The sequence below is a fragment of the Culex pipiens genome, chromosome 1 (assembly GCF_016801865.2).
Source record: "Culex pipiens pallens isolate TS chromosome 1, TS_CPP_V2, whole genome shotgun sequence".
NCBI lineage: Eukaryota > Metazoa > Arthropoda > Insecta > Diptera > Culicidae > Culex > Culex pipiens.
In genome coordinates this window covers 136942511-136969695 of record NC_068937.1, presented here as the reverse complement: position 1 = coordinate 136969695, position 27185 = coordinate 136942511, and the positions used below count along the sequence as shown (strand labels likewise).

At 38.3% G+C, this 27185-nt stretch overlaps 2 protein-coding genes across 3 annotated transcripts in view; both read right to left on the bottom strand.

Moving 5' to 3' along the window:
- The window catches only part of LOC120422115 (cytotoxic granule associated RNA binding protein TIA1-like), a 610909-nt gene that overhangs the window by 351812 nt on the left and 231912 nt on the right, over positions 1 to 27185 (bottom strand). The window lies entirely within an intron of this gene.
- Positions 23922 to 25803, bottom strand: LOC120422121 (serine protease grass-like). Its single transcript, XM_052711635.1, has 3 exons — positions 24624 to 25803; positions 24376 to 24566; positions 23922 to 24323 (listed from the first exon to the last, which is right to left on the bottom strand). Exons 1-3 carry the CDS (start codon positions 25718 to 25720, stop codon positions 23926 to 23928), a joined length of 1686 nt encoding a protein of 561 aa, XP_052567595.1. The 5' UTR covers positions 25721 to 25803; the 3' UTR covers positions 23922 to 23925.

Genomic DNA, 27185 nt, shown 5'->3' with positions numbered 1-27185 from the left:
TGTTATTTTATCAGGATTTGTTATTGAAATATTATTAATTTTGTTATTACCGTCTGCCCGGGTTTCTTTGAAAATATTATTATGTTTGTTTTCCAAAAGAGTGTCCACGTGGTTTATGGATAGTCCCCAAGATAAAAGATCAATAAACTTCTGAAATAAGAAAATGCAAAGCTCAAAATATCGTTGATGAGACACAAGAAATACAAGATTGAAGACACCATCGATAGAAGGAGTAGTATTGAGACAGATTAGATCGATGTAGAGTTACATTATTGATCGAGGGTTAAACATTACTTGAAAAGATGTGCCTATTTTTTTTATGAAATTCACACCCTCTTCATGTCCCGATTTTATTAAAAGTATCTCAAAAAACCAATAAATTTCACCTACTTCTCCGTTTTATCGCAACCAACGCAACGCCAACTTGGATAGTTCGGCCGGGGGACACATTTGCGCTCGGCACTATTTTAACCCAATATATCATCGGATCTGCAAAGCCTGCTATGACATACAAACACCAGTCTGCTGTCGTGACACAACACCGGAAGAGCCGGTGGACCCGGGTCGTTTCTGTTTACTGGTCCGATTAGAAGTCCGCCCGTTTTTTTTTCAATATCCCCGCCACGTTGCGTGTTGTGGTGGCAGGGGCGGTGAAGGACATCATGTGCGTTTTTTACCGCTTCTTGTCCCCTTTCACCCCCACCCCTCTTGGTATCGAGCTCCGCCGATGGCATACCAGAGATCAGATGGTTATGTTTATATTGGTTGAGTGGCAAAATAATGAAAATTTATTGTGCTTTTTATGGAATGCCATTTCGGTTCGTTCCTGGCGCACTTTTTTTTTCTGCCTCGCGGAAAATGTCAGGGAAAAAGGATATCGCCACAGAGAGGGGAGGAGAGGTCCCGGCGGGGAAAAAAAGCGTATTTGAAAAGTGGATAAAACTATGTTTGCCTCGCTAGTTGCTGTCATCACACGCGCGTAGTACCAACTCCCAACACCTAGACCAAAATGAAAGTGGGTGGAGGGGGGAGTGTGGGGAGGGGTTGGCGGTTTGTTACACAAAACACGTCACACCAACAAACACAAATACACACGCGTGCGTCGGAATTTAATGCTCATAGAAGCGTACTGCGTGCTGATGTCACCAGATTTCATCGTGTTCAACTCGTTGCGGTGGTGTGGTGTGGTAAGATTCTCCAAAAAGTGGGGGAGGAATTTCATTGTGGACCATGATGAATGTGTGTGTGTGTGTTTGTGTTCCAGTTGGACACGCACCGGACACCAAACAAAACTCACTGGGTGAGATGAAAATTTATTTTCATTAAATCTTGGAGGGGTAAGAATTTTCGTTTCGCTTGTCTCCTGGATGACATCTGGGAAACCACTATGGAACGCGCAAGGATTGCAGATTGTTTTTAACATACAAGTTTTTATACACAGTTTCGTCGGTTCTGCAGAGTTGGCTATACTACACAAAAATGCAAAATTATACCACCTGGATACAGTGTTGGCATTTCTCGCGAGCGAGCGAGAGAGAGAAGTTGTAGTACTTTTCTCTTCTCGCTCGCGCTCGCATTTTCGTTCGCGTTCTCGCTCTCGCCGCGAGCGCTCGCGAGACTCACGGCGAGAACTCGAGGGAGAGGAATTTTTCTCGCGAGAGCGAGAGGAACCCAACACTGCCTGGATATTAATGCAACTAAGAAAAGCACAACTTAAGATTTAAATGCATTTTTTGCATTATCAACCCACCAGAGTTTTTATACTTTTTCAGTAATAAAGGGATATTTTTGCGACCATATTCATGCATGGATAACTCTGTTTGACCAATCATTTTTTGTAAAACTGCTATACCAAAAATATAGAAAAACTCTTGTGTTTCACTCATTTGCCTGAAATTAGAGGATAGAAGCACATAATTGGTAAAAATATCTTAAAACTGCTCAAAAGTCCAGTAGGATAGCAATTCGTGTATGGGCAGTACCCTATATTAAACATAAATTAACTCTGCATTGCACAAATATTGTTCCGAGCAATTCATTCTAGAATGAGCATTTTTTAAGTTTATTTTATTTTTAAATATAAAATTAAAACAATATGTCGTCAAAAATCCTAAACAACATCTTACTTGAAACTTTCCCAAGACAAAAAATACAAAAATGCTCCGGAGGACATTTCAGAAATCAATAGTTACCGTCAACTGGGGCTAATCGGGACTGCAGTCTGAATAGGAATAGCGGTTATTAAAGCACTTGAAGAAAAAATATCCAAATATTGCTTAACAAGGCTTGCACAGCTGTCCCAATTCGCTCCATGTATCCCATTTCACCCTCTCCTTGATAATGTTTTCCAGACAATAGGAGGCACTAAAATAAAATAACATTTTCATTGAAAAACTTGTAAATTAATTGTAAATTACTCGGAATCCATTGTGCTATTTGAAATGCTATTTATATCAAATAAAAAAAAACCAATCTTCAAACTAATTTTTTTTAACAATCGGTAAAAAAAACTTTAAAGTTGAAGATTTTTTTTCATAAATTCATTGATGTTTTGCAAATTATGAGTAGTATTTTAGCTGTAACGATGCGTAAAGTATTTTGTAATACTTTTTTTTTCGAAAGTCCGAAAATCCACCTTGAAATTTTCTATGCTTGTTTTTTTATTTTTCATTCTAAAATTTTTTATCCAGAGAAAAATATTATTAATAATACGCAATTTATTAAGCACAAAAGGTTAAGACACAAATGCAAATTTAAAAAAAAACTTCAAAAAAAAATGCGAATTCTAGAGTTTAATCAACGTTTTGAAATCCGAATGGATTGAACCAAACCATCCGTTCTGATTCGCCTAAAGTTAAGAGAAATGTGATCAAAAATGTATGCTTGTTTTAAGATTCTTCAGTTTGAATGTCACATTAGTTGACTTTCCGACAGTAAAAGCTGTCCTTTTGCCAGCTTGTGCCGTGCAGAGTAAACAACCAGAGCACGCCCAGCACAGCTGCTCAAATCCTCCAAGGCATACCGGTCTACCTGGTCCAAATCAAACAACCAACCTGTTCCATTTACGGGGTGCGGTTGGCTTCAAAATGCTAACAAGAGGTAAAAACAAGCTCATCCTTTGCTCTTTTTTTTGCGCTTTTTTCACCATCCTAGAGCAGCTTCCTCCAGCAAGAATTCTCCAGTTCCGTCGTCCTGAATCAAATTAAAATATAAATAATAAATTCTCGCTCAACCGAATAACAGGTCACCCTCGCTCAGTGCAAACGCAGCTGGCCATGCCTCCCCCATCTAGATGGCTCTGGAAGGGTGTCCTCCCAATACTTTACCGCGCCAGGGGTTCGCTTCGAACTCCATCATTCGCGAATTCTATTCCAAACCGCGAACTCGCAAAAAAAAAAAAACATCAATCAAATTTAAACATTTCGCCGAGAGGTGTTTAAGCTTTCGACGAAGGGAAACATAAAAGTTTATAGAAGCAAACGCAGGAGGAGCAGAATTTCAACATCACACTTTGTCCCCGAGGGCTCTCGCAAACCGCGGCAGTTCGAGGGAAGAAGTTCAAACCCCCACCTCGACCCTCACAGAAAACAACAAACCAAACTGAGGTTGTTCATTCTGCACTTTTCCTTTTCCCGCTTGTTTTGTTATTGTTGACCGCCACAACGTTTTTCTCGGGGTTTGGGGCGAAATTAGAAACATCGACAGGGACGCGGACGCGGGGCAAAGTTCTGGAGCAGAAAATTGAAAAGAAAAGCCAGGAGCAACAATTTCGACCTTCTCCTCCTACTTCTAGGTTTTTCTAGGTTTGCAAATGGGAAAAAGTGAGCGATCAAAGAAGGCTTCGCGGATGGGCAAAACTGCGATGATTGATTTACCTGATGGACGGGACCTGCGATGGGATGCGCTTGCTCCCTTACAGCCAGAAGACACCGCCTACTACGTGAAATGCAAATACTTGCCGGGGCTGTTTGGGGTCAAATTTTGTTACAAGAAATTCGATGGAAACTTCTTCGATGATCGGTAATCGGCAATAAAAATTCAATTATGTATTTTAAGAAAAAATCCAAAATTCACCCCACATCACCCTCTCATCTCAACAACACTCACAGCAGCCCACGTGGCCACTTCTAATACCCACCCATCACCAGGTAAGAGAAAGAGAGAGAGAGAGAGAGCGGCCGTGATACCTGCCTACTGCGCGCGCGGTCTCATTAATCAAAGTGAGCTTTGCGCGTTGCGTTTTTCGAAGTAGGTGGCTCATTCTTGGAAGGTAGCTTCACCTTGGCACCCGGAGGGGGAGTAGGTTACTTCTTGGCCACTGTTGCTGCTGCTGCTGCGGGAATTCTGGGAATGCTTTTTCGGCAATACGACGAATTGCGTGTTTGCCGAACGACTTCGCAAAAAGATGATTGGGATGCTTTGCTGGGTTTGCTTTCATCGGAAAACTGACACTGTTTTCATTATGGAAATGTCAGACGTGAAATATTTGGACTGATAGAATGTGACTTTTGGAGTTGGTGAGTCGAGAGCAAATGAATGAATTTCCTTTGAACTCAGGGAAAAATTAACAAATTAGGCAAATAATTCGAGCTATTCGAATGGAGGGTAGTTACAAAGAGATTAATTGGGATGTCAAAGAAATTTCAAGTTTAAGAATAAATTCTGCAAGATTGATAAATAGACTTGGCATCAGTGTAAAAAACACTTATTCTTAACATTTTTGTGTTTTGAGTTTTTATAGAAAATTTAAATGAGTTTATGCCAGTTAATAATGAAAAATTTAGCCTCTAATTCAAAGCTAACAGCTCTATTTTTGAACGCCTGCTGGTCCTAACTTTGGCAGGCCACAAATCTCTCACGGAAACAAAAGACTGCTGCTTTGTTACCTTCAGTGTTGCCTCTTGGTCTTGTTTTCTTTAAAACATTGTCATTATAACATAAAACATAAAACATAAAACATAAAACATAAAACATAAAACATAAAACATAAAACATAAAACATAAAACATAAAACATAAAACATAAAACATAAAACATAAAACATAAAACATAAAACATAAAACATAAAACATAAAACATAAAACATAAAACATAAAACATAAAACATAAAACATAAAACATAAAACATAAAACATAAAACATAAAACATAAAACATAAAACATAAAACATAAAACATAAAACATAAAACATAAAACATAAAACATAAAACATAAAACATAAACATAAAACATAAAACATAAAACATAAAACATAAAACATAAAACATAAAACATAAAACATAAAACATAAAACATAAAACATAAAACATAAAACATAAAACATTAAACATAAAACATAAAACATAAAACATAAAACATAAAACATAAAACATAAAACATAAAACATAAAACATAAAACATAAAACATAAAACATAAAACATAAAACATAAAACATAAAACATAAAACATAAAACATAAAACATAAAACATAAAACATAAAACATAAAACATAAAACATAAAACATAAAACATAAAACATAAAACATAAAACATAAAACATAAAACATAAAACATAAAACATAAAACATAAAACATAAAACATAAAACATAAAACATAAAACATAAAACATAAAACATAAAACATAAAACATAAAACATAAAACATAAAACATAAAACATAAAACATAAAACATAAAACATAAAACATAAAACATAAAACATAAAACATAAAACATAAAACATAAAACATAAAACATAAAACATAAAACATAAAACATAAAACATAAAACATAAAACATAAAACATAAAACATAAAACATAAAACATAAAACATAAAACATAAAACATAAAACATAAAACATAAAACATAAAACATAAAACATAAAACATTAAACATAAAACATAAAACATAAAACATAAAACATAAAACATAAAACATAAATCGAAATGCTTTACGGGCAATTTGAAATTGTACATTCCAACGCCCAAGGCTCCAAAAAAGTTGGAACGGTAACTTCAACTCACTGGTTCTCGGCAGGCTTCACTGAACACCAAGATCGGGTGCGCCGTGGTGCGGTTTTCACTCTAGAACCCAAACCGAGCTGTTTATTGTCACACCATAGCAACTGTACCGAAAGCACCTTGGTACACCACCGGTGCACCCAACTGTATACCAAGATGCAACTCAACAGAATGGTTGATCCAAGTAAACCGGAGGCGACACTGTTTTGATTGAGGTTTGTTAGCCATCATTCACATCTTCGGGGTGGCCTGGCGGTTGTGATCTCCGTCTTTTAATCACGAGGTTCCTGGTTCAATCCTGACATAAATATTTTTGAGGTTTTTTTTTCAATTTTTATTATCAAAATTAGTGATTACATACATTAAAAAAAACTTCTTCGAACCTGCGACGCTCTAGTCAAAGGGTTAAAAAATTGAATGGATTTTTGTAGTGGAATAGAGAAAACGTTCTGTATTATGCAGGCAGAAAATGCCTATTTCAGGATTATATGCACTAGAAGTTAGAGTTTATATTTCATGCCACTACGAAATTCTATTCCTAAAGAATTATTCTGAATAAATAAAAACATTCAAAAAAAAATAAAATAATAACTGTCGAGATTCGAACCAAGAACCTTTAAAATACTAATGCAGTGCCTTTGACAACCACACCATTAAGAAGTGTTGATTTCAGCTGGCTTGCTAGGCATCAAGAGTTCTAAACTTCTCCCGTGTGGTAGGCGCAGAAACCAAGTCAGTTTTGTGTACCCGATCCACACCGCCGTCACACCAAACTTTGGTTTCGGTGCACCGATCAAGCTACCGAGCTGTGTCGGGTTTTTTTCGTGACGAGAAATGGTGCGCATAGAAAAACCGGTATCATAGCAAACCGTTGTCGCACCCGTCAAAAGGAAAGTCTGGTTCTCGGGCCTAACTCAACCAATCAAGATGATTTTTCTTTCTAGTGATTTGTTTGGATGTCTAGATCATTCTAGTACTTTGCAGAACTTAATTTGATCAAATCTGTAATTTCTGCGACCGAAAACATCGTTCCATCTTTTTTAAAAAGACTGCCTCCGCGGTATTTTCGGCGAATTTTTTTTACACGCGAAAAAAAAAGTTGGAACGATGTTTTTGATCGCAAAAATTACAGATTTGATCAAATTAAGTTCTGCAAAGTACTAGAATGATCTAGACATCCTAACAAATCACTAGAAAGAAGAATCATCTTGATTGGTTGAGTAAGGCCCGAGAACCAGCGAGTTGAAGTTACCGTTCCAACTTTTTTGGGAGGCTTGGGCGTCCGTGTAAATTGGACATGCGTTGGGCGTTCCAGTGTTAACAAAAATTATTCCGTTCCTGTTTCTGATTAAAATTTTGCAACAGAATTGTGTAGAACGGCAACTTTCATGGCCAAAATGAGTGTGAGGATCAAAACCTTGAGAAAATTTTATAATTTTATTAGTTTTTATGCTGTCTTTCAATCGTACCAATTAAAAAAAATATTAATAGCATTTTTTGATGAGAAATATTTTTTTAATCAAAGTTTTTTTACAGTAAAAATCATTGCTCCACAACAATAAAATTGCTTTAAAATTTGTCTCAGTGACCATAAAGTTGAATGAAAAAAAAATCATGCAGAAATAATGTTTTTCATGGCTAATTACTCATTTCAGAACAAGTACTTTCAACTTGTCAATAAATAGATAATCATTGAATTTTTTTTTTGAATTAAATATACTTTATTGAATCTTTCTTATAATAATTACATTTGGTTTACATAATAAGTGGTCAGCTGTGGCTCTTCAGCTTTAGTTTGCTTTTCGTGATTTAAACACTGTTCATTTTTATAACTTTAAAAGTTTATGATTTATCATTTTTGTAACACTAGGTACAATGAGGAAAAAAAAATAAGAAAACATAACCTAACCTAAAACTAACTTAATCTTACCATAAACTATACCAATCCTTGAATCAAGGGGTATTCAGATATAGCACATTTTTCCCTGAATTTCAAACATTTTTCTTGAATCTTCTGATCCAACATTTTAACTTCTGCTAATTCATGAACCTCACTTGATCTTGTCCAGCCAGGAACATTCAAAACCATTTTGAGTACCTTGTTTTGGACACGCTGGAGCTTCAATTTATGAGTTCTAGCGCAACACTCCCAAACAGGTACTGCATACTCAATAACAGGGTAAATTATTTGTTTGTAAACTGCTAACTTATTTTTCAAAGATAGCTTTGATTTTCTGTTAATTAAAGGATACAAACACCTGATGAGAATGCTGCACTTGTTCAATATTTTATCTACATGCTGCCGAAACAAAAGTTTCGAGTCAAGTATGAGACCTAAATAGACAACTTCCTTTGACCAGGGTATCGAAACATCATTCATTTTTATCAAAACATCATCCTTTGGGACAAATCTGGCCGATTTGGAAAGTGGAAAAATGATGGTTTGAGTTTTGGCTGCATTTATGCGAATTTTCCAGTCGCCAAAGTATTCGGAAAGAACGTCAAGACCCTTCTGAAGACGGCCAACTAAATATCTGGTTATTTTACCCTTATAAATAACGGCAGTGTCATCAGCAAAAAGTGACAACACACCATTACCAGGAAGAGTAGGCAAATCAGATGTAAAAATATTGTACAGAAGTGGGCCAAGAATACTTCCTTGGGGAACCCCAGCATCAATGTTGAATAATCCAGAAGCAATCCCATTCAGAAAAACCTTGAACGATCTCTCCGAAAGATAGTGCTGGATAATTTTGATAAGATACATTGGAAAACCGTATAAATATAGTTTATGTATCAAACCATCATGCCAAACATTGTCAAAAGCCTTCTCAACATCCAACAAAGCCATAGCAGTTGATTTAGACTCAAGCTTGTTCTGCTTGATGATTTTAGTTACTCTCGTAAGCTGATGAGCAGTATTATGTCCCTTTCGGAAGCCAAACTGCTCGTTCAAAATTATATTATTATCGTTGGTAAAATCCAAAAGCCTTGAATAGATGACCTTCTCAAAGAGTTTGGACAGACTACTCAAAAGACTAATGGGGCGATAACTTGTTGGCGATGTTGGATCTTTTTGAGGCTTCAAAATTGGTATGACTTTGCCCAGCTTCCAATTGGTGGGGAAGTAACCAAGTTGCAAACATTTATTGAAAATATTGGCTAGATGTTGAAAGAACTGATCACTCTGTTTTTTCAACACTAGATTAAAAATGTTATCAAAGCCTGGAGCTTTCATATTTTTCATTTGTTTAACTGCAACTTTGACTTCCTCACCAGAAACATGGGAATCTGCAGGAAATTCAAAGGTAGAGTCATTGATTGTTGAAATACTATTGGCAACTGATGTTTCTTTACGGCTGGTCATGGAAGCGCCAAGATTATGTGAACTAACAAAATGAAGCCCAAGTGCATTTGCCTTTTCCTCGGATGTAATCAAAGGAGAATCCTCAACAATAAGAGGAGGAATAGGCTTTGGTTTGTTTTTAAGAACTTTTGAAAGTTTCCAAAATGGTTTTGAATAATTCCCAAGCTGGCTTACATGTTTTGAAAATTCTTGATTTCTGATATTGTCAAGTCGGTCTTGTATGATTTTGTTCAAATTGTTAACTGAAATCTTTTTGTCATAGTCCCCAGTCCGTTGATATTGTCTCCTATAAACATTCCTAAGTCTAATCAAGTGTTTAGTATCTACGTCAATATCAGTTACCTTAAAATTAACAGGAACCTCCCGAACGTTGGCAGCCTCTGCTTGGTTGATAGCCTGCTGGATCACCTCCAGCGAACGATCAATATCGGCAGAAGTTTCCGGGTGTTGATCATAGTCGATGTTGCTGTCGACCACTTGCTGAAACTGCTGCCAGTCAACGTTGTGGTAATCTTTCCGGGTTGGTTGCCGCTGCGGAGTAACGGATGCTCCAACCTCCACAACCACCGGATAGTGATCAGAACTCAACTCTTCAAACACCTCAGGATGAGCCACGTTCTCAGCCATATTGGTAATGAAGAAGTCGATGATTGAGTGATTCCCAGACCGAGCCACCCTCGTTGGACGATCCGGACTCACAACGTTGTAGTATCCGTTTTGCAGATCGTTGTGCAGAATCACTCCGTTCCGATTCCTCCTGCTGTTGCCCCAAACTTCATGCTTCGCGTTGAGGTCACCAGCGATGATGTACTTTGCGCTCCGCCGTGTCAGCTTCTGGATATCGCTCTTCAGTTTTGCTGCTGAACCATCTCTGGCATTCACCTGACGTGGACAGTATGCAGCAATGAAGAGTACTGGGCCAACCGAAGTGGGAATTTCCACTCCAACGGCCTCGATGATGTCCAGCTTAAAGTGTGGCAGCCGGCGTGGCTTGAGATCACGATGAACAGCGACAAGCACACCTCCTCCTCCAGAGGTGGTCCTATCGAGCTGCGTCGCGATCTTGTAGTTTTGCAGATAAACTTTTTCACCGGGCTTCAGATGAGTTTCCGTGATGGCAGCTACGTCGATCTCCTTCTCGCGAAGAAAATCCACCAGCTCTAAGTTCTTCCTCCTAATGGAGCAAGCGTTCCAATTCAGCAGCTTGAGGGACCTACGATCCATACTGGATGACGAACGAGGTCAGCACTTCAATCTGCTGGGTCTTGGTTTTGCATCCACGCAGTGCAGCGGACATCTGTTTGAAAATATTGAGGAGTTCGGTTGAGGTGTAAAGATCATTACCATTTTCCTCAACTGCTGGTTCTTGGGTTGGTCTTGGCTCCTGGCTGAAGCCCGGTGGTGGCGGTCTCGGCTCCTGGCTGGAACCCGGCCGTGGATGATTCACCTCAGCTCTCTTCCTGGGATCCAACGGCAACGGTGCCAAGTTTGGGACCTGGCGTCGCGGTTGAAGAGGTGGAAAATTTTCCTCCACCAGGGCTGGAGGAGTTCTACGACGCTGAGGCTGATTCTTCGTCGATGCTTGCTGCCGAATTTTCACGAACTCAGCTCTCTTGGGGCACTTTCGGTCGGTTGACGAGTGCTCACCGTTGCAGTTGAGGCACTTCACCAGCGAATCTTGGATGCACTGGGATGTGATGTGCGCATCGGTACCACATTTGGCGCAACGACGCTTCAGGTGGCAGTTCTTACCTCCGTGCCCGAAACCCAGGCAGTTGAAGCATTGTGTGACGTCACGATGCACTGGTCGGTATCGCTCCCACGACACGATAATGTTGAAAACCGCTCGAATTGCCTTCAGCTCAGGAAGCGTCGTCGATCCCTTAGCCAAATGCAGCAGGTAGAGCTGGTCACGGTACTTGATGTCTTTGTTGCGTCGGTTCATTTTGTGCACGGCCAACACATCCAGTTTTAAAACTTTTAGCTCGGCAGCTAATTCCTCCACTGGCATGTCGTACAGACCTCTGACGACGATTTTGTACGGCTTATCCATGGCGACATCATGGGTAAAGTACTCCGCCTCGTTTTCGGTCAAGTAATCCTTGACCAGTTGATAGTGCTGCCTGGATTGCACCAGCACCTTAAATCCGTCCTGACACAGACGAATGTTGCCTAGGACTTTCCCAGACTTGATGAGTTCAACCAGCCCCGCTCGAAAGTCGATCGTTGCTGCTGATTGCCGCACATAAAAAGGAGGCAGTTTCTCCTTTCGCTGTTTCACTTCATTCTCCTTTGCTTCCGCTACCTGGTCCTCGTCAGGCAGTCCAGCGAACTTGTTGTTCTTCAAAAGCTGCTCCTCGTGCGATGAAGAGTTCTCCTCCTCCTCATCCATCGGTACAGTACCGTCGCTCTTTTTCGTCTTTTTGCTGTTCGATGTCACTTCCAAAAGCACCTTCCTTTTGGAAATCCCCGGTTTTTGGCCATCAGTTGAGGCCTCAACCTTCCTTTTGGAAATTCCCACTTTTTTGCCTGCTTGAGCCGCAAGTAGGGCAATATTGCCGGCGTTTTGCGCCGGGACGCGACGAGTCATGTTGATTCAGACAACCTTCACCAACGAATGCTCGGATAACAATAGATAATCATTGAATTTGCCTTAAAAATCTAATGTCTAGCGCTATTTAACATGAAACACTATTTCATGAAATCACAACTCAAAGTTTTACAATATTTGGAGCGAGTTTTTGAAATATGGTTGCATTCTTTGGGTGAATTTCATATGATACAAAGTTGTTTTTTAATGATTATTAATGATTTCATTTATGGTTATATGGTTATTTAGCCTTATAAACTATTTAGATTAAAATAAAATTAAAATTTAAAATTTCCAGCTTCAAACATGTATTGTTCGAATAATTTTTTTTTCTCGAAGAACTCTTTTTGAAAAAAATATTATATCAATTCAATGTTCATCCAACTTGGTCAAGGTAATCAAAAATGATGAATATCTTATTTTCAAATGATATAATAAAAAAATCGTTAAAATAGGTTGTCGAAAATAAAATAGGTAATATTCATTCCACAATAGCGTAATTTTCATTGTACAACATATAAGCAAACAATATTCCTAGTTTCTGAATTAAATCTTGACATGAAATTTACAGACAAGCTGTATGCTTCCACTGGTATTTCGGGAAACGGGAAATTTTTTTTCCGGGAAATCCCTGGAATTCTCGGGATATTTTTTTCATTGGGACGGAAAATTGGACGCTCTAGTGACTTTGTATGATTTTGTGTGATTGTGTGTGATTCAAATACAAAATATTTTAAAACTTGAGCAATCATGCTGAAAGTTATACTCAACACAGAAAAGTGCATTTTTAATTGTTTTCAGTTGGTTGTTTGTCTTATTACATTAAAATTGTGATTTTTCGAGCCAATAAGTGGAAAAACTTCACGAAGTCATTTTAAAAGCAATACTCTTTAAGAATATTATACAAATTTAAACATTTTCAGCCAATTTTCAACGTCGACTGAAACTGAGCTCGCAAACTTCAGTAAAACCTAATACAATGCAATAAATGCACTCCGTGGTGTTCCCCTCTCACCGGTCCCAAAACGCGTGCGTGCGTGCACAATCCCTGTGACAAACGCCCCGGCTGCTGGCCATTTCCGTTGCCCCGGGAATGATTTAGTTTGTGTTAGATAATTGAGCGAGAGATAATTATGAATAATGGAAACAGCAGCGTACCGATTCGCCGGCCCGGTCTGTCCCAACTTTCCCGCGGGGTCATCAGGCATCAGCGGTGACCTCCGCGGAACGACGTAGGTTGGAGGTCATTCCGCGGGGGAAAAAGTGCACCATGTGTGTGTTGGCGCACATTTCCGGCCGACGACGACCGGTGGATGACAAATTTTTCGGCGGGTACAAATTTATGACCCCGGTGGAGGATTTTTTTAGCTGCGATGTTCGCCAGAGGAGGAGGACACAAATCCAGCCCGGACACGGCAGGCAACAACATCCGGAATAATGGCAAATGGATGAGAGTGAGGATCGGGCAGAATTTTATCTGATTTCCGCCGGAAGGGAAAAAAAATACGCGGGCTGATGTTGGATAGTTGCGCGAATGTGCGTGTGTGATTTGGATTTTTTCTGGTTGATATCATTGTCCTTGGTAGTGTCATCAACTTGCTGTTTAGTTTTGTATGACTTTAATATTTGAAAATCATTTGAACTCAAACAGTCACACAAAACCTCACACAATCACACAAAGTCACACTCAACTAGGAAAACAAAAAACTAATAGCAAACAATTCAAAGTTGAACAAAACTAACAGAATTGACGATACTGTTCCCTTACAAAAGGACCAATGATTCAGCAGAGGCAACAGCCATAAATTACGAACCGATAGCGTCCAGTTCGAGCTTACTGTTGCTGCTGCATTCACTGATCAGCTCATCAATCAGCATAATGGGGTCGCCGTGGCCCCAAAGTCAGCGGGAAAGTGCCCACGGAGCAAGTGCGGGGGGGGTCGAAATTTATTCCCTTTCAGCGCTCGCAGTTTGCACCCGAATCGTAAACCATTGTAACACTCATTGATTTGATAGCGAATTTGCTGATGTATGGCAACTGCAGTTGCTAATTTATGACAACACGAGGCCGTCGTGATTGCAGCAGCTCCAGCACTTTAGCTCTACCAAAGAGAAGGAGGAAGGTTCGTTGCTTGCGAAGCGGATGACTTCATCGGCATGCTAACTTTTGGGGCCGGTCTGACCGACTGGAAGTGAAGCCATAAATTTCCCATCACATCAATCGCCGAGGCACCATCGACGACGAGGGCCACCTGACCAGGTCATTACGTCCTGTTGATTCACGTAGAAGGCTATTGTTCGTTTTGGCTATTCAAGTTGGCCAGTTGAGTCTTCAGAAATCGTTTGAAGTTTGAAAGCCATTTTGCATCACTAGTTTGTCCATATAAATTTGCATACAAATTTGGCAGCTGTCCATACAAAAATGATACATGTAAATTCAAAAATCTGTATCTGATGAAGGAATTTTTTGATCGATTTGGTGTCTCCGGCAAAGTTGTAGGTATGGATATGGACTACACTAAAACACTGATATACGGAAAAATAGTGATTTTTTTTATTTAACTTTTTGTCACTAAAACATGATTTGTAAAAAAAACACAATTTTATTTTTTTTATTTTTTTCTATGTTTTAGAGGACATAAAAAGCAAACTTCCAGGTTGTGCAAAAAATCTTTGACCGAATTTTGAATCTTCGAATTACTACAGATTTTTTTCAAAAAATCGAAATATTGGTCTCAAAAATTTGTCAACTTCATTTTTCGATTAAAATCAAGTTTGAAATCAAAAAGTACTTTAATGAATTTTTTTTAATATGTACCGTTTTCAAGTTATAGCCATTTTCAGATAACTTTTTTGAAAATAGTCGCAGTTTTCCATTTTTTTTTAAATTGGTGCACATGTTTGACCACTTTTGAACAAAAATATTTTTGAAAAGCTGTCTATATTTTGCTCTTTTGAATTTTGTTGAAAGGACCTTTAGTTGCTGAGATATTGCTATGCAAAGGTTTCAAAAGCAGGAAAATTGATGTTTTTTAAGTCTCACCTCAACAACCCACGATTTTCTTACGTCGATATCTCAGCAACTAATGGTCTGATTTTCAATGTTAAAATATGAAACATTCGTGAAATTTTCCAATATTTTCGAAAACAATATTTCCAAAATTTTCAAATCGAGACTTGAATTCAAAAGGGCGTAGTATTGAATGTTCGGCCCTTTTAAAATGTTAGTCTTGATTTAAAAAAATGTAAATATTGTTTTCGAAAAGATCGGAAAATTTCGCGAATGTTTCATATTTTAACATTGTAAATCCGACCATTAGTTTCTGAGATGTCGTTAGAAAATGGTGGGTTGTTTGGGTGAGACTTAGGCAACATCAATTTTCATGTTTTTAAACCTTTTCATGGCAATATCTCAGCAAATAAAGGTCGTATCAATAAAGTTAAAAAGAAAAATGTACAGAATTTTCTAACCTTTAAAACATATTTTTTCAAAAGTTTTTTTTTCATGTGCATTAATTTAAAAAAATGGAAAACTGCGACTTTTTCCAAAAAAATTACCTAAAAATGATTATAACTTGAAAACGGTGCACTTTATGAAATTTTCACTAAGGTACTATTTGACTGCAAATTTGATTTTACATCGAAAAAAGAGCTGAAAAATATTTGATTCAAAAAATTAAAACTCGGTCTAAGATTTTTTGCACAACCTGGAAATTTCTAAAAAGTTGGCATTTTATGTCCTCTAAAACATATCAAAAAATAAATAAAAATAGTGTTTTTTTTTGCAAATCAAGTTTTAGTGACAAAAAGTTAAATTAAAAATTCCCAAATTTTTTTTACCGTGTAACATTTTTTTCAGTGTAGTCCTTATCCATACCTACAACTTTCCTGAAGACACCAAATCGATCAAAAAATTCCTTCAGCAGATACAGATTTTTGAATTTTCATATATCATTTTTGTATGAACAGCTGCCAAATTTGTATGGAAATTTATATGGACAAACTAATGATGCAAAATGGCTTCTTTGGGCATACCGAAGGCACCAAAAAAGTTTCAGCCAGATTAAAAAATACAAAAAATAAAATTAAAGAAAAAAGACCGATTTCGTAGAGAACTGCTCATTATTAAAATGGTTTGTCTGATTTTGTGTGATTTTTTGTTACTCTGTGTGATTTTTGGTGATTCATGGTGGTGTGTGATTTTGTGTGATTGTGTCCCGAGCATGGGTAAATAACAAGGGAAATGCGTAATAATACCTTTCTCTGGTATCAATGCCTAATTTTGGTATTCTTAGACCCTTTAAAATTTGTCTTAAGGATCATGCAAGGGCAAAATGTGGTATCATACCAATTTAAGGTATTGTTTTGATATTGCAAAATTGCAGAATTTGTCAATGGTCGAACACCACATTTTGGTATTATTTTGGTATTAAAGTGTTTTATCAAATTCCTCTGAAACTATGGGAAAATTTTGACCAATTTTGACAAAATAATTAATTTTGCGCTAAAATGGTGTCTCCAAGCGAATGCCTTTATTGAATACTGGAAATTTCAAACTTGATTTTAAACATTTTTGATATACCCCCTAAAGAAATTACTTGAAATTGTGGAAAATTTTCAAAGTCAGGATGCCACATGTTGGTATTATTTTGGTACCTAAGTAACATTTTTTTCTAGGAGCTCTACAAGAGCTCTTCAAGATAGCTACAGCATAGCAGTTTAGACCGCGGTAGGATAAAATTCTCTTCAAAACTTCTTCAGGAGTTTGGAAGAGTACTTGAAGAGAGTTTTATCCTACCGCGGTCCAAACTGCTATGCTGTAGCTATCTTGAAGAGCTCTTGTAGAACTCCTGGAAAAAATGTTGCTTGGGTATTGAAGTGTTTCACCAACTTTTTCTGAAACTATGGGACATTTTTTTAAATTTTGACGAGATAATTCATTTTGCGCTTAAATGACTTGAAACCCAAAAATGATAAAGCTGATTTTAATTTTTTCATATACCCACTAAGATTTGTTTTAAAATCCTTGAATTTCTTTAAGTCGGGATTACCAAATACTTTGAATGACGAGTCAATCGACAGATTATTGGATTTTGTTAAAATTCAATCCAGTTTCATTTTAATAACACTTATTTTTCAATCTTGTTATTTTTCAGAAGCTTCAAGAACGTCAAGCACAAGCCGTTCATCAATGACAGTATCCAGTATCTACAGTCGTTAAACTTGTCGTAAACATCAATGACAAATGCTTTCAATGTGGTGAAGAATATCACTAAGAACAACATGGAATCATCAGGTGAGTAGATTTGGCTGTTGCATATGGATCATATCCACTTTTTCACTAACAGGAATACCAAAATCTGATTTTCCAAGGGCGCGAGAATACCTAAAAATAAAACCATGTTAATACCAAGTTTTTGTATTCAACCAATGTTCAAAAATTCAATAGACCTCAACTTGGTATTGAATTGGTTTTATTTTGTGGTATTATTATGCTGGTTAACCCTTGGAATTACATGGTTTGGTATTGTTGTGCCCTTCCACATACAAGACTTTGGTATGATTTCATGGTATTTTACCATCTATTACTGGGCAACCAAGAGCACATTTTGGTCGCTGGTATTTGCACAAGCAATACCAAAATTTGGTATTCCCGTGTTATTTGCCCCTGCTCGGGGTGTGGTTTTGTGTGATTGTGTGTGATTTAGAATAATTTTGTGTGGCTGTGTGTGATATTGTTTGATTCGGTGTGATTTTGTTTGATATTAACTTGCTTTGTTTGACTGTGTGTGATTTTGTGTAATTCAGTATGATTTAGAGTGATTCCGTGTGTTTTTATGTCGTTGAGTATGGTTTTGTGTGTATCATTTTGAACTTCAATATTAAGCATTCAATCCTCTAGACTTCATTTCAGTACCACTTTGAAAATAAAGTTAAAACGTCGCATGACCTGCCAGGATATCTTATCGCCCGTTTATGACCACGGTCGCGCACCAGATTTAACAAATTCCCAAAATTCGCAAAGTCAATTACCCCGAGAGCGATTTATGGTCCACAAACGAGAGCAAAGTTCCCTCCTCCTAGGAGGATAAAACCAGCACAAAGAAAAAAATAATATCATAACGACACGACGCCAGCACCAGATTTTCCGAAGGCTTTTCCCGAACATCACGGGCCGGCTATTCCTCGTGTTTGTAGCGAGAGGAAAATGGATGGACGACGAGTTTGGCGAAACTTTGCGCCAAACTCCGAAACAGACAAGAATTGTTCTTCTTTGGTCGCTTGTCGCTTCTGTGTGCATGTGTGTATGTGTGTGTGTGTGCGGTGCAACAAGGAGTTCCCCTCTCCCCCCCCTCCTGTTTGAATGTGGTGGTGCAATATAAGAATTTAATTTATTAAACGTGTTAGATCCAAAGATTTATAACTCAATTTAACCAAACAATGCAAATTTTCCACTACAACTGGTTCAAACGATCGCCGCACGAACACACACACACACACACACGTGGAGAAAACTTTTGCTGGCTTCTTTCTCTATTATAATAGACCCCGTTGGTATTTGTGTGTGTGCATGTTACGCCACCCTTCAACTCGAACATGCATTTCGGGCGAATCTCTGGTGTGTCTGTGTGACACAATCATCCGTGTGTGTGTGTGAGTTTTTGTGAGTGTGGGGTTTCGTGTGTGCACTTTTCATTCAGCTCCGGACTGAATGAGCCCGCGACCACGTGACAGCGAGGTTTATTTTACCCCACGTGGTCACACACACACACAAACTAACTCACTTCATCAAAGCAGCCCGGAGTGCACTTGGCTCTCTCTCTCCTTTCCTCTTTTTATTAGCGCGTTATAGCTAACGATGTAAAACGACTATCACTTTAGCAACTTCCGCTTTCGTGTGTGGGTGTGTGCGTCAATAGGGACTTCCGGGACCGGACCAAGGGCCATCCGCTGCGCGGTGGGGGGACCCCAAGCAGATAATCTATTCACAGGAAAACTTGTACAAACTGTGGTTATTTGTTCGTCCAGGAATGGCAAAGGACGTGGGCAAGTGGGCAAACATAAATTTCATTGTTTAAAATAAATTGTGCAAACGCTAAACTACTTGACTAGAAGCTCATAAAAGAGTGAGAGAGTTCCCGCATTCTTATCGGTGTTCATTATCCCTGCTCTCACTTTGGTGAGAAAAGGACGACGATGACGAAGTGGGATGGCGAAATGCAAATCGAATTGTTCAAATTCCAGAAACTCAATTTTCCCCCGATTTCACCGATTTCATTATAATGAAAAAGGGGTTGGGTTGGTGTAATTGGCAGGATATCACCTTTACCATTGTGCATTCCGCCGGAAAACAATGGAAAGTGTCGTCACTCTTTGCACCGCATTTCAGTGGTTTCGTGGATAAGAGCTCAGTTCGGTTTGGCTTGCTTTCAAAAAGTTATTTTCTTTTGTTCGTCCAGACCAAGAAAGTTATAAAAAAAAAGAAAAACCTTCAACTTGTGTAAAAACTTTTTTTTTCGAAAAACGTGCAAAATGCGGTTGCAAATAGCGCGAGACTTTCCAGGGGGGGTTTGCCTCTCTGGTCAAGTGCTAAACGACGGCATTTTCCCTCCGTTTTTTTTTTCGCTCTTCCTTTTCAGAGTTTTGGCGCGCCACCACGCGAAAAGTGGAAAATAATTAAACGCCTTTAATGACTCCAATAAATCATCGGGGTTGTTTGCGTTTTCTTGGGGAGCGAACGAACGAAAAAACGCAGTAGTCGAGGAGTCTTGTAAATTTTCTCACATTTCGTCGATATTAACTGTTTCGAATTAAGTAGCTGTAGCTTCGGCTGGACGTGGAGATATTTGGTCAAAGTTGGCGCGCTGGTTGTAACTGAGAAGAGTTGGCCATGATGAGCTGGGTTTGTTATTGGCTTTATTGTGAATGGGTGGGGCCGAAGAGGGGGGGGGGGGGTTAACCAGGTATTAAATTGTAATCCGACCAGATTTACAGCTTAGCAAGCCTTGTTCCAGCAGCTGCTTGCAAGCCATCCATTATGGAGTGGCCTACTACGATGTGCGTTGGGTGGCGCTGTGTAGGAAAAAGGAGTTTTCTGATGATCTCAAAATTGTGAATTTGGTTATTTCCTTGTACTATTTCAAATTGAGAAAATAATATTCTACGAAAAATGTATAATTACATTGTGTTGAGTCTTTCTCTTGTATTTAAAAAAGGATATATTTTCTGAACCCTACTAAATACTAAACACTAAATAAAAATTGAAACTCCAATGGAAAGTGATTTCTTAAGATTTTGCCATGGCCGTAAAATCCGTAAAATTTGCTCTTGACCATGAAGTATTTTTTTCTTCAGGCTAAAGTTTCAATGAGTGGAACAGAGCAACCATTACAAATGGAGAATCATTTATTTTAGGTCAGTGTGAAATTTGGTTTAAAAAAGGCCGTTTTTTTAAGGTCAATTAAAAAAAAAATCTGAAAATTTTTAAACGTATATAAATCTTCCGATATAAATCAATATTTGACCGATTCTTCGGCTCCTTTTAAAAAAAATCCCAAGTTTTTTTCAGCGTTTTGGCTGTAGTGGCAAAATAAAAGAAGAAACCCCCTAATGTTATTACATATTTGGAAAGATAATTGATTTTCCTACAAAAAAATATTATGCAGAATTAACCATATAGTACCTGTGCTTCCTCTGAAATAAAAATGTAGCGTGACAACATCGTAAAACTGGACTTTTAAAAGGCACACTACAAAAATCGCTACAGTTTTGCCAGCTTGATTTTTAAAAACATTTGCTCTTCTACACATTATCACAAATTAAAAAACGAATCTTATGCACAAATTAAAAAACGAATCTTATCGAGGAGCAGATTTATGAAAAAAACTCCTCTCCCATTCAATGGCTTGCAGACCATATTTGGTCAATATTTTTGGCTTTTGAGGTAAGAAAACGCATTTAAAGCACATTGCAATTATTGAATCATAATAAAAATGAAATCTTGCATATTAAAAATCACATTGAAAATTGAAAAATGTGACATTTTGGTGTAGCTTCGCTAAGAATTGGTCATTTAAAGTTTGCCTTAAAAATTGTCATGTTTTTTAGCGACGACGTATTCCAAATATCAATGCAATCAAAATTTCATAAATGTGATGTGCATGGAATTTTGTCACATTTTATTTTACTGATATTTCAGCAAATATTTCGTTTTGAGTTTGTTGTTTTGGTATTGATGATAATTTGGCATAATTCTCTGATAGTTTTGACCGTTTAATGAAACTTTGGGTGTTGACAAATGTTCAAATTAAAAACAACAGTTCATTAAACTTTCAGAGCGCAATGAAAAATCAAGTAAAATTTGAGAAGTCCTTTGATTGGGAAAATTTAAATTAAAAAACCAAAAAAATAAATGCTTTTTTCAAACCTTCTATCCCATTTAGAGGCAAGCTTTAATTATGATCTGTCACATTTTTTTGTTGAACTCTTTGGAAATGTTGATGTCATTTATATTGTGTAATTTTATTGATTTTTTATGAAAAATAACTATGTGACATATTGCTTTGTGAATAAATATATTTTTGAAATTGAAATATTTAAAATTACAAGTTGAATTTCAAACACTTCACAACAAAAAGTCACAAATTTCTTCTCAAATTATCGCTGTCATGTTAATATCAAAAATAAGCAAAATATCAATCAATTCATTAAAAATATTCTTTTCCAATAGTGTTCTGTTTGTTTCCAATCTGTAAAAAATTGAAAAAGGAGGAAACATACTTTTTAAACTGAATTTGCATTGCCTGAATTAAAATTATTATTTAAAAATTATAAATTTCATTTTTTTAACCAAAGGTTATCGCAACGGTAAAAAAAATCAAAATATCAATGAATTTGCGAAAATATTACTTCCCTCAAGTTTTACGTCTTATTCTCATCAGTGATCTGCAGTGATCACGAAACTCAAAGTTTGTAAAAATAAAATAAAATAGTCTTATTTCATTAAATAAAGATACACAAACGTTTCCCAATGTATTCTTTATAATTTAAAATATTGTACAAGTATTTTCAATTAAAATTTCCTTTAGAAGAATTTTTAGTCTTCTGAATTATGATATACCTCTGATATTTTTGTATTTTTTTAGTCGGCTTGAAATGTATCAATATTAAAAAAATGTCCAATTTTTTTATTAGACCGATTTTGACAGAGAATTCTCTGATAGAGACGTTTTATAAGATATTTTCTGTTAAATTGACAGACAATTTCGTTAGAGTTGATCGAAGTCTGGTTTGCTTGTAATCACCTTTCATTTGCTTCCAAAAGAGCTGAAATTGGTTTAAATGGCGTAGAGTTATAATTTGTTGAAAAATGTGGTTTTTGCAAATTGACGAATATTGTATTTTTTTTTGTCGGCGTAGGACACCCTAACGGCCAAACAAAAAAAAGGTCTAATTATTTCGGTCAAGGAAAGTCCACACCAATTTTTGGCCTGATCGGACAACTTTTTTTTCGAATCATGCTGTTTTCGTAGAGAATTGCTTTTTATTCTGATTTTTTGCAAATGTTAAAAAAAAACTGTTTTAAATGTATAGAAATTTCAAAATATTTGTTTCTCTTCATAACGCAACATCTTCAAAAGTTATTTTCAATCGAAATTATAACATCTCCTCAGGGCAGCCCCTGAAATTCAATAGTATTTAATCCTTGGAAAATCATTTCCCCAGCTGCGTAGAAGAGAGTGTGCGTTTCGGTAAGCCGATAGTTTTTCCATCCCAAACAATCATAAACACAAAACGCCACTGTAACCGATTCCGCAAAAGAGGGGCCCTAATTCATCCTGTTGCTCAATACTATGTTGAAGCTTGGCGTTTTCGTGGAAGTTCGAATCCATCGACGACAACTGGCTTACTTACAGAACAATAGTTGGAAAAGGACGTCTGCGGGTGCTGGGAAGAGGCCTTAATAGCTGTATAATAGAGTTTACATCTTCTAGGATTCCGCCGACGCCAACTTCCCTCCCCGTTTGACCACCTTCCGGAAGTATCCGAAAACAATTATGTTCAAACGTGTCAGATTTAATGTTATTCGTTGCGTCGGTGGTGGCAGAACGGAACGGCGGAACCGAACACGGGTTTGAGGCAAAGGCAAACTAAATCTACTCAACCAACACAAAACACACGATTTCTCGCTTGTTCAACACACTTGAGCTCGTTCGTACATACGTACAGTCGCCTCACACGCATCGCAAATATTGCCCCGCAGGCAAAGCCCACCCCACAATCGTGCGTGAGGTTAAGGGTTGAGGAAATCTCGGAACGCACACAAACACCCTGAAGTGGATGGAAGCCGAACCTCGCGCGGGCTCAGGCTAATCTACACATAATTCAATGCTAATCTGTTCGCAATTTAATGAATTTATGTCGGTTTACGCCTGCCCTGATGTATTTATGAGGTGTTTTTAGTGTGTGTCTAGCGTGTGTGTGGGTTGTGCGCTTAAAAAGCGAATCTCCTCGCGGAAAATGGCTGCTGCTGCTGCGTCCATCGATCACGACGACGACGACGAGTCACGGCGAGTGGTAACCCATGATGAGCGGGTTGCACCACCAGCCAGCAAAAGTGTAGTAGGCTTTGGGTTCCCGCTGGTGATGATGCAGCTCAGATAACCAGGGCTTGTGGGGGCCTACTGAGCCGCTCGTGAGTTGTGTTGTGTGTGATGGAATTTTGGGAGGCAGGAGCTCGCAGTTTGCCATGCCGAGAGAAGGGGATTACAGTAAATAAATGTAATCGGGGACGATAAATTTGGGCCGCGAAAATCGTTTGTAACGTGACCTCGAGAAGCGACATGATGGTTTGTGGTTCAGTGGAACTGGTGTTTTTGTTGGAATTGTAAAATATTCAAATAATTTTTAGCTGTATGGCCATGTGATATGAATATTTTAAATAATAAGGATCAATAATATTCATGCTTACAGTACCATATTCCCAATTATCCAATCTACATAATAAGCAACATTGGTATAGACCGAAGGACCATCACCACATCCGTACAACGAAGTAATACCATACTGGACAAAGCGGACATCTTTGAGCAGAAACGGGAAGCCCATTGGACCGCCAAGATCCTCTCGACAAGAACCGGCAGTTCCTTTCCGGTCGGCACACAGAACACCGGGTCCAACGTAGAAAGACGGCTTGATCCCCGACTTGCACTCTTCAAGTGCGATCGAGGGCGTTACTGCCTTCTGAAGAACTCTAATCCACGTGTCCCTCCACTTGGTGTGCCCCCAACCGGTGACGATGTACTGACTTGGAGTTTTCTGCTTCAACGACTGAGTCAGCGGGAGGCAAATCGGCTGGATGTGATCTACAAAGTTAGTCATGATCAGTTTGATGTCAACGAAAGAACCTTTCCTCACCTTCAAATATGATCTCCTGCCGTAGTCGAATCAACGCGATATTGTTCTGAAGAGTAACTTCGTTGAACTGCGGATGTCGAATGGTGATTTCGATGTCCAGAGTTCGAACCGGTGGAGCACAGTCGCTGTCGTCGTTCAGGCTGCAATCCGGATCCTGCTCGCGGTTGTACTCGCCAAGAAGAACCTGGTAGCTTTGAGAGAAGGTTATCAAAGTATAGTCAACTAAGTTATTGAAGAACTTGTCTTACGATGAGTCTGAAGAGATGCAGCTTCCGGAGGTTAGCACGTAACGATTGCTGATCAGCGATCCCAGACAAGATCGTGAGCTTGATTTGAGAGATTCGTTCTTGGATACTAGGAGGACAACCCATGGAAACTCCATGAGCTTAGCCGTAGTACCTCGGACGATTTTGTTGACTAAATATTTTCCGCAATCTTGTGGTAACAGCTTCGGACGTTGTCGTTCATGAGCTACAGCAGTTGGTTTCGCAAACTTCTTCAGATATTCAAGTTGCGTTACGTTCTGTATCCAAGGCAGAAAGTGGTACACACTGGTGAATCCGGCGTAGCTTTTCGTCTGACATCGCAGACTTGAATCCCGTGGGGCCGTGAACGAAACAATACCTCCAACGTACCAAACTCCCTTCCGCTCAAAGTGAAGTCCACCTCCACTATCCCCATTGCAAACGGTGGTCCCATTCAAGTATCCAGCGCAAAAAACACTGCTGTCCAGCGTCAGCCTAAATCCACCGTTACTTTCCAAACACTGATTCGTACTGACGACCGGAATTTTCGCAGCTTTCAACGCAGAAGACACCTCGTCATCCTCGGTAATTCCCCAACCAACGGCCGTCCCAAACTGATCCACCAACTCTTTCACCAAATTAACGCAAGCCGGTTGAACGTGGCTCGTGAACTTGACCAGCGTGCTCAGCTCCAAAATTGCAATGTCATTCTTGAGTCCCAACGCGGCATCCTCGCACCGATGAACGTTCAGCAGCTCGTGCTGTTGCCAGGTCGAAAAGTCCGGAACTCGCAGGTTGTGCACCCCCAGCCGGACGAAGATCTTCCTACTCGTAAGCACGTAACCGTTGACACCCTCAACGCAGTGGACCGCCGTCAGCACGAACCGCTCACTCAAAAGTGTTCCGCCACACGCGTAACTGTCCGAAACTCCGCTCCGGTGGTAGATGGCCGCGTGCCAGGGCCAGTCCCCGGGGGATGTGTCCTGGCCGCGGACGATCACCTTGTTGATGGTTACTTTGCGAACGCCACACTCGAAGGATTTGGTTGATCTTAACAAAAAAGTGAGCACTACGACTAGAACGCGCACAAATTTCTTCATTTTGAGCAAATTTCAAAAATGATCTTGTCCATATTAATAAGAAAGAGGTCTGAGCGATCAGACAGTTTAAATCGTTCTGTTCAAGATAACTTCAATCTATTTCCAGGTAACTCGCTGAAGTCTTCACAATTACTTGTTCTTTAAGAAAAAGATTGAATTCCCCTAACTATATAATTCAAACTGATTGAAATACCCTGCTGGGAGGATCTACAATTCGGCGTCCAAACCTGTTTCACACAGTTGCTGTTCCAAAATATGATACGAAACAGTCAAAGAAGATGCAAAATTAATTGTGAATTATCGTTTTCACATAGTACGGTAATTTCACCTTTGTTGACACTTAACAATTGTGTATTTTATTAAAATTTTAATACAACTATCAAGTATAACACAATAAACCGTTGATAAATTTCCAACAGGTTCACAACATAGCTACTTACCCTAGATTTGGAATCTCTTTAATCTCTCTTTTAATCGTCATTTCGGTTTCTTTCAAACCAGTTTAGCATCGTATAACGGATATCCAACATACATCGATCAATGCTTTAAACGACTCCCAGGGTTTTGATACGCAAATGAGTGCGGAAGTTTGGCTTAATCTGATAGTTTGAGCTTCTTGTTGTCATAAATATGCTTGTGTTTAGATCAATTTATATTTTTGAAATCCACACTGATTTTATTTTGAAAGCAAATTCACACTATTTCTCCAAATTTAAACATATTTGTACCACCGAAACTCCCCCTACCAACCGCTGGTGACCCTTTCAGCAATCCAAAAGAGCGGAGGTTCTACCCATTCGCCAGAAAAAAAAATAGCGAAACATAAATTAATGCTTAATTCTACACGGGAAGCGCCCTACCCCTTCCTGCCATTGTTCCAACCACCACTATCAACAAGCAAGGGATTGAGTCCAAATACCAACAACACCCCACCCAAAAAAAAGGACGAGCGATGAGACAAAACGGTTGAAGGGAGCGACCGTAAATGACGTGGTCTGATTTTTTTAACTTAACTTTAAAACATAATTATTACTTTAAATCTGTTCTTTTGTTTTCTTTTCTGACTGAAAAAGCATTAAACTTATTATTTAAATTGAAGGTAGATAATAACGATATGGCAACACTGTAAATAGTTATGTGAAATTTTCAGAATCTGTCCAGCCAAGATGTTGTTAATTTGCAGATCTGGAGTTTTTTTTTAAAAAAAAGGTCCAATAAACCAAATTTTCAGTTTTTGCTTTTTGGGTTTTTTAATACCCCTGGCGGTTTAAAAACACCCAAAAAGCAAACACTGGAAATTCGGTTTATTGGACCTTTTAAAAAAACACTCCAGAGATGTCGTTTTGTACACCGATGTATAGGTATTTGAAAATCTTGAACGGAAAATTATAAAATTTTTTGATCTGGCAACACTGTAAAGAGATAAATTTTAAATGTAAATATTGATTAAGATAACTTCCCGACC